This window comes from Lepidochelys olivacea, assembly GCF_965140295.1.
Source record: "Lepidochelys olivacea isolate rLepOli2 genome assembly, chromosome: 14".
Classification (NCBI taxonomy): domain Eukaryota; kingdom Metazoa; phylum Chordata; order Testudines; family Cheloniidae; genus Lepidochelys; species Lepidochelys olivacea.
In genome coordinates, this window is record NC_140424.1 from 41,570,393 (window position 1) to 41,586,847 (window position 16,455).

The 16,455-nt window shown below is 50.9% G+C and overlaps 1 protein-coding gene across 5 annotated transcripts; it reads right to left on the reverse strand.

Moving 5' to 3' along the window:
- Positions 1–6,177: 6,177 nt before the first annotated feature.
- Positions 6,178–16,455, reverse strand: LOC311530858 (uncharacterized protein). 5 transcript variants are annotated; one of them, XM_084647828.1, is made up of 5 exons: positions 16,218–16,455; positions 10,766–10,842; positions 10,034–10,160; positions 9,180–9,296; positions 6,178–8,804 (listed from the first exon to the last, which is right to left on the reverse strand). In XM_084647828.1, the coding sequence occupies exons 2-5, from the start codon at positions 10,805–10,807 to the stop codon at positions 7,543–7,545; spliced, it is 1,548 nt and encodes a 515-aa protein (XP_084503954.1). In that variant the 5' UTR covers positions 10,808–10,842; positions 16,218–16,455; the 3' UTR covers positions 6,178–7,542. The 5 variants fall into 5 exon arrangements, with proteins under 5 accessions (XP_084503954.1, XP_084503951.1, XP_084503953.1 ...); XM_084647825.1 differs by having other exon boundaries at positions 6,178–8,807; positions 16,218–16,454; XM_084647827.1 differs by having other exon boundaries at positions 6,178–8,807; positions 9,180–9,293; positions 16,218–16,450.

A 16,455-nucleotide genomic window follows, 5' to 3' on the forward strand; every position in this document is an offset into this window, starting at 1 on the left:
CACTCCGTCACACCCACCCATTCGGTCTTGCACTTTGTTGCCTTCTCATGGTGGCTGGGGCCCATCTACGGTGGATGAGCCTGCTACAGCCTTGCCTGACAATCTTGGAGCTCAGTCAGAGGAGGCCTGTACATTTAAGAACCAGAAATCCCAGCTGCAATCTCCATGACCCACCTACGGACATTGCTCTTATATTTACCGGTTTTGTTTTTAAGATAAGTAGGTGGAAGTGATTCTAATCTCTGAGCTGGGTTCCTGCCGAAGGGCCCAGGCCCACATCCACAAAAGAACGGAGGCGCTGTGATGAAGTCTCACATTGGATCTGGGACAATAGGGCCCATTCCCCTGAAAGGTAAACCTAAAACTAGGCAAGAACCTAAGTATAAGCCAAAGTGGGCTCATCACAGACCCCACAGTAACTGAGGGGACAGAAATCCCTTACCCAGTGAGGTCACCGTCTCATAGTTCTCCTGCATGACGTCCCTGTAGAGGGCTCTCTGAGCGGGGTCCAGCAGAGCCCCCTGCCCCTGGGTGAAATACACAGCCACCTCCTCGAAGGTCACCGGCATCTGGAACAACAAGAGACCCCCCCTCAGCACCTGCTGCCCCAGCCACAATCCTACTAGTCCCAGGGGAGGAGGGCCGATAAAGTGAAAGGTCTAGTGGAGACAGAGGAGCAGAACCCACCCCCACCTTGCTCAGAGCAGCCAGGAGGCTTGAGGGAGGGGAGAAAGAGAGCTCCTTGTCCCTCCCAGCCGGTGGAGGAGGGCAGGGGCCTTCCCCTTTATCACACACCTGCTAGCCAGAGGCTGGTACAGGAGATGGAGCCCCTCCACGGGGTCGAGGGACACGAATCCCAACCCCCTCCCCATTCCCAGCAGCTTGGGGTGAGGGACAGGGTCTCTCCCCTGGGCCTCACTACTGGGTGCCCCCTTCATATTCCACAGCAGCCTCTAGGTAGTAGGTTCAGGCTCCAGTGCTAGGAGTCTGGTCTGGTAAACCCTGGCCAAGGGGCTTGTTATCTGTTCCAGAAATAGGGGAATTTCTACCCCTACTCAATGGGCCTGCTCTGACAAACAAACCGCAAACTGCACACGTCCCCTGCAAGTTTGACACATCCTGTTCCCCTCCCTCCCCCTGTGTATTTCCTGCCCCTTTCCCTCTCGGACAAACTCACCAGGAGCGCCATCAAAAACCTGACCTGAGCAAGTGCCATGCCACAGCCCAGGTCTCTCCAGCATCTGCAGGCTCCGGCTTAGGAGTTGGTGCCGGCAGAGCCCGGGACTTCCCCAAGGGTTTGGTTCCAGCTGCCGGGGAAAGTCCCCATCTGGCCTAGGCACAGAGGGGGCTTTGATAAAGGTTTCTCCCCGCCATAGATCCCTCTGAGGAAGCAGCAGCTGCTCAGTCTGGGATCCCAGATCCCAACTGATTGGGAACATCGGACTTTCCCAGCTTCCAGCCAGGCCAGCATGTGGGGTCTTGGGGGGAAGGGGAAGAGCAGGGGGCAGGAGATCGGGGGGGGGGGTCCCGTGGCAGGAGATCGGAGGGGAGGGCAGATGTTCTTTGTGCCCAGGGCCCCAATAAATTTTAATCCACCTCTGCCCCATCACTGTATGTTCACAGAAAAGACAGGACTTTCGCTGCTCCTTTAAAGAGAGAGCAGCAACAGCTGGTTATCTTGCCTAGAGTTAACAATCGCTTCAATGCAATCACAACACTGGGTTGGTTTAGATAAAAAAGTCAAACAAGTTTATCTAACTAAAGAGAGAGGTTTTCAGTGAACCCAAGGATAAGGGATAAAGCTAGAAAGGGTTACAAACGACCAAACGTGAAAGACATGCTTTCGAATAGCAAAGATGTAACTTAACAAGTTACCATCTTTGTTCAAGGTAGTTTCCCCACCAGTCTTCCTGTTCCAGCCATGGCTGACTAGCTTTCCATCGGGATCCCCACAAAGCCCAAGGCTTGTTTCCTCGGGTGAATGGTAACATCGGGGTCCTCTGCCCCTCTCTTTATAGTGCAGTAAACCTTTGAAAAGTCTTCTCTCAAAGTTCATTGCCCCAGCTTCAAGAGGCAGGAAGGCTTCCTCAGGGCCCAGTCTGCATCCCCGATTAAGATTTTTCAGTACGCATCGTCCCCTGCTTGCTCTCCTGATGGCTCTGTTTACCTTGCATGCCAACGGGCTTTTCTTTGTCTTTGGTCAAACCTGGCCTAACTTACATCGGAGACACGTTCCAGCAGGGGGGAGCCACATTCCTGGGTCTGGAACAGGCATGTTTTAGGCCCTGCCTGTCAAACACATTTTAAAAGCACCTGGGCAGCACATGTCTAGCAAGTTCTTGTACACGCCCCATCCATTCATCACTCAAGAATATTAATGATCAGAGAATTATAGTTAGAGGCCGATGACATTGGTTGAGTGGTGATGTACCTGGCAGGAGCAGCACCATCCAGCAACATCGTGGTCATCTGAGTGGTCCTATGCAGGATGACGCTGCTCACCCCGTGTGGAGAAGAGGCTAGAAAAGGCTCCTTCCCCAGAACCTGACCAGACTACTGACTCTGGAAGGTCACTCGCTGTGAGGTCAGAAAACAAGCAAACGCAGTTATGATAGCTATGTGGAATGCTAGGACTCTGTGCAACAACCCCTTCCACCAGCACACGTTGCAAGAGAACTGGCCAGGTATAGGGTCAACATTGCTGCACTGCGTGAAACCAGACTTGCTGACAAAGGGCAACTCATGGAGATCAGTGCAGGGCACGCATTCTTCTGACAAGGCTCCCCAACCTCTGAGCCGTTACGAGCCAGTGTTGGCTTTGTCATTAGCAACTCCCTTGCTGCCAAGCTCGAACATAAGAACGGCCATACTGGGTCAGACCAAAGATCCATCTAGCCCGGTGTCGTGTCCTCTGACAGTGGCCAGTGCCAAGTGCCCCAGAGGGAATGAACAGAACAAGTAAACATCCAGTGATCCATCCCATCGCCATTCCCAGCTTCTGGCAAACAGGGGCTAGGGACACCTGCCCATCCTGGCTAATAGCCATTGATGGTCCTATCCTCCATGAACTTATCTAGTTCTTCTTTGAACCCTGTCACAGTCTTGGCCTTCACAACATCCTCTGGCAAGGAGTTCCGTGGGTTGACCGTGCATAGTGTGAAGCAATACTTCCTTTTGTTTGTTTTAAACCTGCTGCCTATTCATTTCATTGGGTGACCCCCCCCCCCAGTTCTTGTGTTATGAGGAGTAAATAATACTTCCTTATTTACTTTCTCCACAAGTCATGATTTTATAGACCTAGGTCTACCTAAAGGCATAAATGATTGTCTTATGCTTCTGCGGTTGCCATCGAAACGTAAATGGTACACTACCATCATCAGTGCTTATGCTCCTACCATGACAAATGTCAACAATGAGGAAGTATGCAGTGTACTTGTAGCCATGTTGGTCCCAGGATATTAGAAAGGCGAGGTGGGGGAGGTGATATCTTTTATCGGACCAAATTTTGTTGGTGAGAGAGACAAGCTTTCGAACTACACAGAGCTCTGAAGAAGAGCCATTTGCTCTCATCAACAGAAGCTGGTCCAATAAAAGATCTTACCTCATCCACAATGAGAAAGAAAAGCTCTTCAGTGACCGAGACAAACTCATCGTGTCTACATCAGCATCAGATAAATTAATTATGATGGGAGACTTCAATGGAAGGGATGGAAGTAATGGGTAACCTGGCAACACGCCCTTAGACAGTATGGGACTCGGAAAGAGAATAGCAATGGATCTCTGCTAATCAGTGAGTGCATCAAACGGCAGCTAGCGGTCACAGATACCTTTCTCCACCTACCAGATATAAAGATAACATCATGGATTCACCCAAGATCCAAACAATGGCATCTTATCAACTACTGCATCATCCAACAATAAGATCTACAGGACAGACCAGGGCATGATCTGCTCCAAACTGTTACTGGCAATTTGACCCATGTATTGCAAGTCATCAACTAAATCAGGGGTTCTCACAACAAATGTTTTGGTGGCCTCAGCGTGCGGCCACCAACTCTTGCTGGTGGCCGCTCTGACAATTTTTAAATAAATAAAGAGGAGGGGCTGCTGCTTTACACACACCTCCCATCACCACCCAGAATGCTGTGGCCACAAGAAAAGCCCCTGGTGGTCATGTGCGGCCACGGTGGCCGCATTTGAGGAACACTGAACTAAACCAGACAGCTCAATGTAAAGCGATGACAAGGTGCAGCTCTGCAACTCCACAGCATCTCTGTCTGACCCCACTGGTTTGACTATTGGTGCTAAGGTACATAGCGAATGGGCCACTTTTTGCAATGCCGTATACCAAGCCACTCTTGCCAAAATGATGTCACCAAGATGAGGTCAACAAGAATGACCCAGACATCTAACAGCTGCTCATTAAACAACATGAGATGCACTGTCGAATTCTTGCACCCCATGTCCCTGTAGGCACAGTAACAATATACAGGAGTCTGCAACAGGAAACCTGGTCTAAGTTTAGAGACGTGCAGGATCAGTGGTGGACTGCCAAGGCAGATGAAATCCAGGGCTATGCCACCTGTCAAAAGACCAAAGACTTTTATGCTGCTTTGAAAGCTGTGTGTGGTCCTACACACACGACCACAGTGCCTTAGAAGAGTATGGATGGCCTAAGACCAATCACTGACAAAGGAGAAATCCTTCAGAGGTGGCAACACCATTTTGGTGATCTTCTGAACCCACCATCTAACGCTCCAGGTGAGGCACTAATTAGAGTAGTGGGTCAACCGACATGTAATTACAACATGCACGCAGCCCCGTCCCTTGACGAAGTCAGCACTGCAATCCGTGCCATGAAGAACTTCAGGGATCATAGAATCATAGAATATCAGGGTTGGAAGGGACCTCAGGAGGTCATCTAGTCCAACAATCCCCAATTTTTGCCCCAGATCCCTAAATGGCCCCCTCAAGGATTGAACTCACAACCCTGCCTGGTTTAGCAGGTTTAGTTGGTTTAGCAGGCCAATGCTCAAACCACTGAGCTACCCCTCCCCACCGCCTCTGATGGCATTCCTGCAGAAACATTCAAATATGGAGGCCAGACCTTGCTAAGGCGACTGCCTGGACTCTCTCTCTCAAGATATGAAATACTGAAGATATACCACAAGATTTTAAAGACACCACCATTGTCACCATATACAAGAGGCGAGGTGAAACGTCAAACTGTGGCAACTATCACGTTATCTCGTTACTCTCCACCACTGACCAAAGTACTCTTTGATTGTCAATCACGTGCTATCAGAGTCACCATGTGATTTCAGGCCAATGAGAGACATGGTATTTGAAGCTCATCAGATGCAAGAGAAATGCAGAGAATAGCAACAGGACCTTCACGCTGTCTTCCTCAACCTGGCTAAAGCACTTGACACAATCAGAAGACCTGGACTATGGCAACTAGTTTGTAAGTTTGGTTGTCCAGAGAAATTCACCGCCATTCTGAGACTAGTTCATGATGGAATGCTTGGGCCAGTCTGCATAGAAGGTATTCTGTCTGACCCCGTTTCCTACCACTAATGGTATTAAACAGGGCTGTGTAATTGGTCCGATCCATCTAACCTCTTCTAGGCAGCAGTGCTCGATGATGCTACAAGGCGGAAAGATAGGCACTGAGGGAAACCCTACTGCAAAAACTTAGATGCCAAGTGACCCGAGGAACCCACTGGGCTAGAGCACGAGTTTTGTGCATCGTAGTGGTCCTGAAACTGGGATTTGGCACCTAAACAGGGACCTTGGAGCCTAACTCCTTTGGGGAACTCAGGCCCTTTTCCTTCTCCGAGCCACTCTCATAACTGCTTCTCCTGCTGTCTGCTGGCTTTTCTTCTCTAGCACACACAGCTCTCCAAACAACCCCTCGTCCTCACGGCTTACCTCTGCTCAGGCGTTGCCATGGGCCCTTGTGCTTTGCGCGGCGACCTCCTATTACAAAGAGGGGCTTAACTCTTCCTTCCATTTAGCCAGGAAGAGGGGTAGTTAGCACAGACGCCAACTTCTGTCAGCGCTGGTGGGTGCTCGAACCTCGCCCCCGCCTCCGCCCCACCCTGCCCCTATTGGATCCCTCCCCAAATCCCCGCCCCGGCCCTGCCTCCTCCCCCAAGCACGCCACGTTCCCCCTGCTCCCCTCTCCCTCCTAGGCTTGCCGCGCAAAACAGCTGTCGTCCTGATGGAGTTTGAGGGTACGTCTACACTACAGAGACCATACTGGCACCAGTATAACCCCATTGTGTAGATGCAACCTACACTGATGGAAGGGGTTAGTAGCTAGGTCAACAGAAGCGTCCTTCCACTGACAGTTTTGCATCTACACAGGGGGGCTCGCTCGGTCTAGCTATATTGCTCAGGGGTGTGGATTTTTCACTCCCCTGACTGATGTAGCTACGTCAACCTAACTTTTAAGGGTACACCAGGCCTAAGATGTTGACACAGTGAATGACTGATCTCCCATCTAGAAAGAAATTATTTTCACAAATAACAAATGATACACACTGAACAATTTACATAGTGTTTTGTTTCCCCTGTCAGGATATTTCCCCTATCAGTTACACTCCCAACCAAATCTTTGAGTTTAAAAGGTTGCCACCTGGACTGACTTTATCACCCAGAGAGAAAGGAAAGAAATAACATAACAAATTACAAAAGCGTCACTATTTACACAGCCAGGACATCTGCACCTCACCACCCAAATCAACTATATGCCGTCCAAATCTCCTGTGAGCTTTGCTCTCCCTGCATGCTTTCCTTTCAGTCCCCTGGGAGACGCTGCTTTCAACAGGTCTTGAGGAGTGTCTGTTGTTTCCAAATAGGACAAACTTCACCCCTTCTGTTCTAATGGGCAATTAATCCCTGTTCCAACTCTTCCAGCCTCAGTTTCCACACCTATCTTTTCAGTTTCTAAAAGGTGGCCAAAATGAGATTCTACTCCCTGGAGACGTTCTCAGGTGGTCAGGAAACCTGAAAAGCCATTTGGCTCTTAAAAAGTTGGATAGCGCACAGAGCATGGCCTACAGGAGCAACCAATTCAACTTCACCTTTCCAGGACAGGGAGAATGTGAAACTGACAAGAGCCTTGCAGGTGGACAGTCAAGAAGCTGAGTAATTCCATTTTAGTCCTCCTGAAAGTGAATTTTCTTTCCTTCTGAAGATCCCTTTTGGTGAAAAATTTTGAGTGTTTTGGCCTTTTGTCCTGATTGATCATAAAAATGTTTCTAAAAACACATTTTTCACAGGAAAAGATGTTCATGCGTCCAGGCAGATATCCCTAAGAGGCAAAGGCCACTAGTGTGTGCAGCAACGAGGAAATGGATACTTTAAAAAAAAAAAAAAGGCCACAGGGAGAATTTCTCTCCTTTGTGGAATCTCTGAGATCCAATATGCTGTTCGCTTCACTGGAATCATTTCCACACTGAGAATTGAAGAGGTTTCTTCCCTGTGTGGATTTGCTGATACCTGGTATGCTCAAAGCCCCAACTGAAAGTTCCACAGTCAAGGTTTTTTCCCTTTGTGCAGCCTTTGATGCATAATAAGATTTGAGTTCTGACTGAAGCCTTTCCCACAGTCCAGGCATTTATACGGTCTCTCTCCAGTGTGGGTTCTGTGATGTCTAATAAGATCTGAGTTGTAACTGAAGCTTTTCCCACAGTCCAGGCATTTGTAGGGTCTAATCTGATGCATGATAAGGCTTGAGTTGTCACGAAACCTTTTCCCACACTCGAGGCATTTATAGGGCTTCTCGCCCGTGTGGATTCTCTGATGGGCAAGGAGCCGTGAGATCAGAATGAAACTTTTCCCACAGTCAGAGCATTTAAAGGGTTTATCCCCAGTGTGGAGTCTCTGATGGACAATAAGGGCTGAACTTCCACTAAACTTTTTCCCGCACTCCAGGCATATAAAGGGTTTTTCTCCCGTGTGGGTTCTCTGATGTCTAACCAGGGTTGAGCTCCGATTGAAGCTTTTCCCACAGTCGAGGCATTTATGGGGTTTAACTCCCATGTGGATTCTCCGATGGTTAATAAGGACTGAGCCGTTACCAAACATTTTCCCACACTCCGGGCACTTGTAGGGTTGCTCGCCGGTGTGGACTCTTTGGTGTCTAATCAGATGTGAGCTCTGAATGAAGCTTTTCCCACAGTCAAGACATTTATGGGGTTTAACTCCCGTGTGGATTCGCTGATGCTTAATAAAGGCTGAGCCGTCACGAAACATTTTCCCACACTTCAGGCACATATAGGGTCTCTCTCCCGTGTGGACTCTTTGGTGTCTAATCAGATGTGAGCTCTGAATGAAGCTTTTCCCGCACTCCAGGCATTTATAGGGCTTTTCTCCGGTGTGGAGCCTCTGATGCCTAACAAGGTGCCCTCGCTGATTAAAACTTCTCCCACACTCAAGGCATTTAAAAGGCCTGTCTCCAGTGTGGAGTCTCTGATGTGAAATAAGGTTTGAGCTCCGATTGAAGCTTTTTCCACACTCGGAGCATGTGTTGTCTCTCACTCCTGATGGGATTCTCTGCTGGGCTGTGGTTTCCTTGGGGTCTTTGCAAACTCCCCCATGATCGGTGGATTTACCCACTTTCTGCCCTGGATGGGTTCCCAGCTGCGTCTCTGGCCTGTGCCCATTTCCCCAGGCTTTTCGCCGCTCCTGGGTAAAATTCCCTTCAGATCTTTCCAATAACATCCTGTGTGATTCCACTTGCTCAGGACCTTCCTGCTGCAGATTCTCCTCTGTGTTTTCACTCACCCTCCCGTCACCTGCTGGGACAGAGAGAGAGAGGATCCAGACAGGAGTCACTCCCAGTGCCAGAGAGAAACAACAGGAGAACAGCGAAGAGGTTTAGCAACATAATAACTAGAGGAAAGACGGAGATATTTGATGCTGCCTCCACATCCCAGCCAAACAGCAAGGGGGAAGTAAAGTCAGGGAGGGAACTCCTGCCAGCTGGAAGCCAGGGTGAGCGTGAAGCTGTGAGTGACACCTGCCAGGAGGACGTGACCCCTGCTGGCTACAGCCCTGACCTGGGTGAGATGAGGCAGAACTGAGGGCTCTTGCTCACAGCACATTTGTGGGAGTCCCAGCTTTTTCCTTCACTCCCCGGGTGGTTTGTGCTCGTTTCATCGATTCCTCACCTGTGCGGGCGCCTCTCGGGCTCTCCCTTTCCTCGCAGGCTTGGAGATCCGGGACCCACGGCTCTTCCCCTCGCTCCAGCTGGGTGATCAGCTCAGGTTTGGGAAGGGGGAATCCTGCTAGGGGACGGGGGGAGGGGAAATCAGGCAAGATCAGGGCGTGTCAGGCATTGGGAAAGGATTTGTCACAAAGAACAATCCCTGATTTTAACCTGGCCCCACGCTGGGCTTGAATCTGAACAACTGGAAACGCAGTCACTGAGGCCTGATGGGAGAGGCAGGCGTCTGTTTGGGGGACGGCCTGTTCTGTGGGAGTTTCCAGGATCTGTGCACTCTGGGGGACTTCGTGATGCAGACATAGCTCTGGTGTCAAGCCTCTGCCTATATGTAATCCTACAGAGGCCAGAGCCCTGCCCAGGGCTGGAGCTAGTCCCTGGAAGGGAGGGGGACAGGCAGGGGTGCTGGAACAATTTTTATAGTGGTGGGTGCTGAGAGCCTTTGAACCAAACTATAAACCCTGGATATAAGGGAAACCACTTCAAGCCAGGGAGTGCGACAGGACCCCTAGTTCCAGCACCTATGGGGACAGGGAGAAATAACACAGGCAGGCAAATACAAGCTTCCGCCCCCTTGAAAGCTGTGGGGATAGGGACGACTTAGCAGCTCTATTGTGTTTCTGCCTCCCCCATCACGTGGGAGGAGGGTGGAGCAGAAAATCTCTGTCTCACTGGATCTGGGGACTTGTGCAGCCCATTCTCCTAAAATCTAAGCCACCTGGAAAGAACCTGAGCAGAAGCTGAACTGGGCACCTCACGGACCTCGTGGCTTTAATAACCGAAGGGACGGGACTCCCTTACCCAGCGAGGTCACCGTCTCATAGTTCTCCTGCATGACGTCCCTGTAGAGGGCTCTCTGAGCGGGGTCCAGCAGAGCCCCCTGCCCCTGGGTGAAATACACAGCCACCTCCTCGAAGGTCACTGGCCCCTGAAACAACAAGAGACCCCCACTCAGCACCTGCTGCCCCAGCCACAATCCCACTAGTCACAGGGGAGAGGGGCCAATAAAATGGAAGGTCTGGAGGGGGGACAGAGTAGCAGAATCCCACCCCCACCCTGCTCGCAGCACCCAGGAGGCTTCAGGGTGGGGAGAAAGAGAGAGCTTCTTGTCCCTCCCATCCCAGCAGATGGAGGAGAGCAGGGGCCTTCATGTTCGTCACATTCCTACCAGCCAGAGGTGATACACGAAATGGCACCCCCAAAACGGGTCCAGGGAGAGAAATCCCAACCCCTCACGTTCCTAGGAGCTGGGTCTCTAGGATGGGACATCTCGCCCTGTTGGCTGCCTCTGGCTAGAAGTTTCAGGCTCCGGCACTGGGAGTCTGGTAAATTTCTCCAGCCTTGTATGGCGGGGGTTGTTCCCTGTTGTAGAAACGGGGGAATTTCTACCCTCTTCCAATGGCCCTGATCTAAAACTCCAGCCCCAGGCTGAGCAGTCCCAGTATGTCAATGACATACTGTCCCCATCCTCCCTCGACATGTGCTATTTTCTGTCCTCCTCCTTGAGCAGCGACCTCTCTTCAAATCCCTTACCCGAGCAGGTTCCGCTCCCGCCGTTTCCCAGCCCTGTTTCATGGTCCAGTGGGACGACCTGGTTGTTATTCTGCAGCCTGTCGGGGTGAGAGGAGCGACTGGGAAGCTTTCAGAAGGGGCTTTCGTCCATTTCCCGCCCCCCGCCCCCACCCAAGGCTCTTTCCCTACATTGTGGAGCCTGCCATTCTGGGAAAACGCTGGGTCACTTTATCCCAGTGCAGACCCGGCCCCTCCTACCAGGACTAAACCCATCCAGACAGTTTTAAACCCTCCCTGTTACAGAGTCTCTGTAACAAACGCTAGAAAAGAGCAGAATCAACAGACCCACTTTGGGGGATTCCCCTCCACAAGAGCAGAGAGTCCCCCCAGCAGCACGGGGACTTGGAAGAGGCAGGAACTGACTTGTCCTCTCTCTGCTCCTCACTGTCACAATTTGGGGATTCAGCCCAGACCATTAAGGAGTTTTGTCACCACCTGCTCTGCAACTCTGGATGCCTTAAATGTTACACTGCTGTGGCTCGCAGCTCGGACACCAACAGCCAGCAAACAAGCCTTGCGGTCACATCCTGGCTTTCACAGTGTTGCCAACTCTCAGGATTTTGTCCTGAGTCTCATGATCATTATTGTTTTCCTTAAAGCCCCAGCTTCTGGAGTCAAGTGAATAGATGATCATTTCAGCCGTCATTCTTAAAGAAAAAAGCAAGTTTCTAGTCCTCGTGGCTGTAGAGAAAGCTTCAGCATGTGACCCTAGTGCACCCAAAAAGCAGAAAGCAAATAAAAATCTCTTATTTTTACATGATCTCATGGTTTCAAAGCCAATCGCATGATTCTGGGTGAGCCTGACTCATGGTTTTTGAACAGTTGGGGTTGGCCATTCTGCTTTCATCACCCAGTTAAACCTCTGATTATTTCTAGACCTACAGAGGCCAGAGCCCGTTCTGTTGGCAGAATGACCTCCAAAATCCCCGCCACTCCCAAATTTCCCCAACACTGTCTCCCTGCAGCGTCCCGCTCTCTCCTGGAACCGAGTTCCTTAACCCCACTTCAGGAGGTGGGAAGGTACAGCCTTCATCTCCCGTTGAGATTAAGAGTAGTTCTCAACCAGGTGTACACGTTCCAGGGGTTACATCAACTCATCTAGATAGTTGCCTAGTTTTACAACAAGCCCCATAAAAAGCACTCGTGAACTCAGCACGAACTAAAATTTCAGACCGACACTGACTTGTTTATACTGCTCCACAGACGACACACTGAAATCAATCATAGAATATCAGGGTGGGAAGGGATCTCAGGAGGTCATCTAGTCCAACCCCCTGCTCAAAGCAGGACCAATCCCCATTTTTTGCCCTGATCCCTAAATGGCCCCTCAAGGATTGAACTCACAACCCTGGGTTTAGCAGGCCAATGCTCAAACCACTGAGCTATCCCTCCCGCCTCCTCAGATACATACAAATATTTTCTATTCCAACATTAACTAAACAGGAGGTTAAACAGCTACTACTGAACATAAACATTTTTAAATCTGCAGAATCAGATATCTTACCTAAGAGTTTTAAAATAATTGGCTGGGGAGTTGTTTGAGCCATAATGTTGATAATTAACAAATCTTGGAATATTGGGGACCCCAGTACAACAAAATGTAAGGACACTGTTTATAATCCAGTTGATTTATTTTATAATTACATGGTAAAAATGAGAACGGAAGCAATTTTTCAGTACTAGTGGCTTTTGTAGTTTTAGGTCTAATTTTGTAAGCAGGTCATTTTTAAGTGAGGTGAAGCTTGGGGGTAGGCAAGACAAATCAGCCTCCTGAAAGGAGGCCAGTAACCTGCAAAGGTTGAGAGCCTCTGTATTAAGTGATCACACACACCCCGAAGCCCCCTTTGCTCTCCTGATGTCTTTGTCAGCCTGGCATGCAAATGTGCTTTTCTTTGTCTCCGGAGACACCTTGCTTCATTTACATGGGAGCCACATTTAAGCAGCCAGATCCTCATTCCTCGTCTCTGGAAAAAAACAGTTTATCATCTCCCCCTGGCATGCCTTTTAAACACATTACCCATCCTAATTTCAGCAGATCTATATAATCCATTGTGGGTGGATTGTACATGCATCTTGCAAGATTAATGATCAGTGAGTTATTGGCTTCCCAGTGACATATTACAAGGCATCTTTTAGGTGCGCTGAACTGGTCAGCCAGCTGAAATGCACAGCTAGGTATCAGGGTCTTCTTGCTTTCTGGCATAGGCACAGGGTCTCACACACCTTGTTCCCAGGAAATTCTGCCCAGGGACAGATGCAGTCAATGGAGCAGGGCAGGTCTGGGAGTTGGGAACCTCTCTCTCCACTTATTGCTCCTGCTGCCCCTTTTAAATCATTCTCCCCCTTTCCATTTCATGTCCCCTCTCCCTCTGTCAGGGAGACTTGGTTACTGTCCATTCGCAGGGGCACTGGCTTTCCCAGTAGCTAGATCGGCTCCTGCGAGCGCTAATGGGAAGGAGTGCCTCTGGGTATCAGTGGCACAGCAGCTCTGGTTTAATACAAACAGGAGGAAGTTCTTTGTCGCACGATGAGCAACTAACCTGTGGAACTCCTCGCCAGGGGATGTTGTGAAGGCCCGAAGTATAACTGGGTTCAAAAAAAGAACTGGATAAGTTCATGGAAGATATGTCCACCAGTGGCTGTTAGCCAAGATGGTCAGGGATGCAACCCTGTGCTCTGGGTGACCCTAAATCTCTGACTGCTAGAAGCTGGGAGGAGAAGACAAGAGTGGATTTGTTCTGCCCTTTTCTGTACTCCCCTTAAAGCTCTAGTACTGGCAACTCTCACAGACAGGATACAGGGCTAGATGGACCATTGGTCCACCCCAGTTTGGCCGCTCTTATGTTCTTATCCAATTGCTAGAGAAGAAAAATTGATGACTTTTGCAGAGATTTTTATGTCAGGAGGATTCAATAAATGAGACTGGAAATGAGGAAATGCTGAAGCAACTATGTAACCTGACCAGTTAGACAGGAAAAGGCTAAATCGGAGGTGGTTTTATTGAGACAGGCTGCGTCTGGGGGAAAGAACCCCACAGTGGAGAGGAGCCAACTCCAGTGATGGGTCTCTGAAAAGCAAAGAGCTAGGCACTCAGAGAAGCAGATCTAGGACCATCGTTCCAGGAACGGAGTGGAGCCAACTAAAAGTGGGAAGATGCCCAGAGCAGGGGCACCAGAGACCCCTGGGAGGGGTGGCCCTGAACCGGAGACACAGGAGTGAGTTTGTTTACTTCCCTGTTTTAATAAAATAAACCCCCTTAGAGGAGATTGGCTGTGGAAGAGCATGTTTGGGAAAGGCAGAGAAGCCCTGCCTTGTGACACAGATATTTGGAGGGGAAAAGAAGGAGGATATTTGGTGGGGAATGGTTAAGAAAATAATCTAAACCCATTAGGGTCCCTGAGACAACCTGGAATTCCACAGAGATTTTATGATGTGACGTGTCCCTTCTATGCCAGGCTCCAGCCAATCCCCAAGCCAGAAACTGGTCATGTGACTCCCAGACAGGCTATATAACCCCACAGGAGGAACAGCGCAGCTCATTGTCACTCCAGGGCTTGGAATGGTCTCCTGCCTGATGGGGGGCAACAGACTTCCCAAGCCTTAGCCTTGCTCCAGCCCTGTTCCTAGTCCTGCTCCAGCCTCGCTCCACCCCTGCCCCTGACTCCTGATTTCAGCTCCGACCACTGGGCATGACTGCCCCAGCTCAGACCATTAGGCCTGACCACCTCTGTCCCAGTGTCTGACAGCCGGGTAGAGCTCCCCAATACAAAGCGCTGACAGGGAAGTGTTTAACCCAGCATAGACGAGAGGTCTATAAGCACTGAATGACAGGGGGCCAGTGTTAATGAACAGTGCAGGGGTTCCCAAACCTTTCCCCCCTGGGGCCTACCTGTGCAATCGTTGCAATAGCTATTAACACTTCTGGAGGAAAAGTATTAATTTTAATGATTACATCCATATAAACGAGAGGTCCCCAAAGTGTGGGGCATGCCCCCCCAGGGGGAAGTGGAGGAACGTCAAGGAGGCCTGGTGGGGCCCAGGCCAGCCCCCACAAGGACAGGGAGGGAGCGCCACCCAGCTCCTCCCCACCCCCAGCTCTGCTCCAGTCCTGCCTCCTCACATGGCCCCGTCCCCAGCCTCAGTGCGGCTCCGCTCCCAGTCCCGTGCCAGCCCCCAGCCTCGGCCGATGGCCACGGCTCCATTCCCGGGCCAAGTTCGAGGCTGGGTGCGAGGCCGGGCGTGGAACTGCACCTGGCCATGGGCCCGGCTGCAGATCCGCTCCCGCCCCCATCCCCAGCCTTGGCGCCTAGCTGCGGACCTGCTCCTGGCTCCAGACACACCCCCCCAGCCTTGGCTCCCTTACCTCTGTCTGTGTCCCCCCCACCTCCACAGAGCCACAGCCCTGCTCCTGGCCCTAGCCCCGGAGGGAGGCGGGGGTGTGGGGCACGGACAGGGGTAAGGGGGGCCATGACACTCAAAAGTTTGGGGACCGCCGATATAAACTATAGATGCTGTAAATACACCATGTCCATGTTTCCTTTTCCTTTTAATGCCAGCAACTGGAATGAGAGAAATCCCGAGCCGTCTGCACGCCGAGAAATGCTGCAAAATCTTTGAACCCGAACGGTTTTAGTAAAACTACACTTACAAACAAACAAAGTGGAGAGTCAAATTCGGGGTTCAAACAGGGCCAACGTGCTGTTTTCACAGATTCAGAGATATGAAGGTCAGAAGGGACCATTATGATCATCTAGTCAAACTGAACAAGGTGACAGGAGTCAGGTGGAGCTGAAGATTTACGAAGCGCTTGACTTTCTAAGAGCGGGACAAACCGGCGGCCCACCCCGGACTGTGTCCTGGCCCACAGTTTTGGACTGGCCGTTCTGCCCACGCATCCGTGAGTAGAATTAACGTCGTCGTGAGTCCTCCCTTGGCTCTGGCACTGCCTACCTGTGAGTGATGGACAGACTCTGAAGAACCCCAAAGCCAGCACTCAAATGGGCGTGTTAATACAGACTTTTCAAGCCAGATCCCTCGCTGGTGTGACTCCGCTGTAGCATCTGATTGCCTTGGGGATCTCACCTGCGGGGACTGTGCAAGACACTCCGGGCTTGCCAACCCCAAATGTTCAAAAATCATGAGTCAGGCTCCCGAAAAATCGGGCGACTGGCTTTAAAATCATGGGAAAATCCCAGGGGGCCAAAGGATGCCACCGGCAGCGCACTCCAAAGGAGCGGAGATGAATAAACCAGGTGGGGCTGAGCATCCCACCCAATTCAACTCAAATCCCCAGCACACTGCACACAGGCCTGAGAGCAGCCAGCCAGTAAGATCCTCCTGACCCTCCCCCTGCAGACAGGGCTGAAGGGAGGCATTGTTCCCTGTTACGGTGCAATGGGAAGGTCTCTCTTACCTTCCCTCCAAGCGGGGCCCTCCCTGGAAGCAGGGGCTGGACCAAGAAGGGGGGCCCTGGCCAAGCTGGGGGCTCTGCCCTGGGAGAGGCTCCTGGGGAGCAGCAGGAAGGGCCCGGCTGGAGATTCGGGGCTCGGGGATCTTGCAAAGGGACAATGGAAACTGGAATTCACCCAGCTACAAAGCCTTACTGTAGCCAGTGCAATTCACTTCCTGCTGCTGGGACAGCATGACTCCAT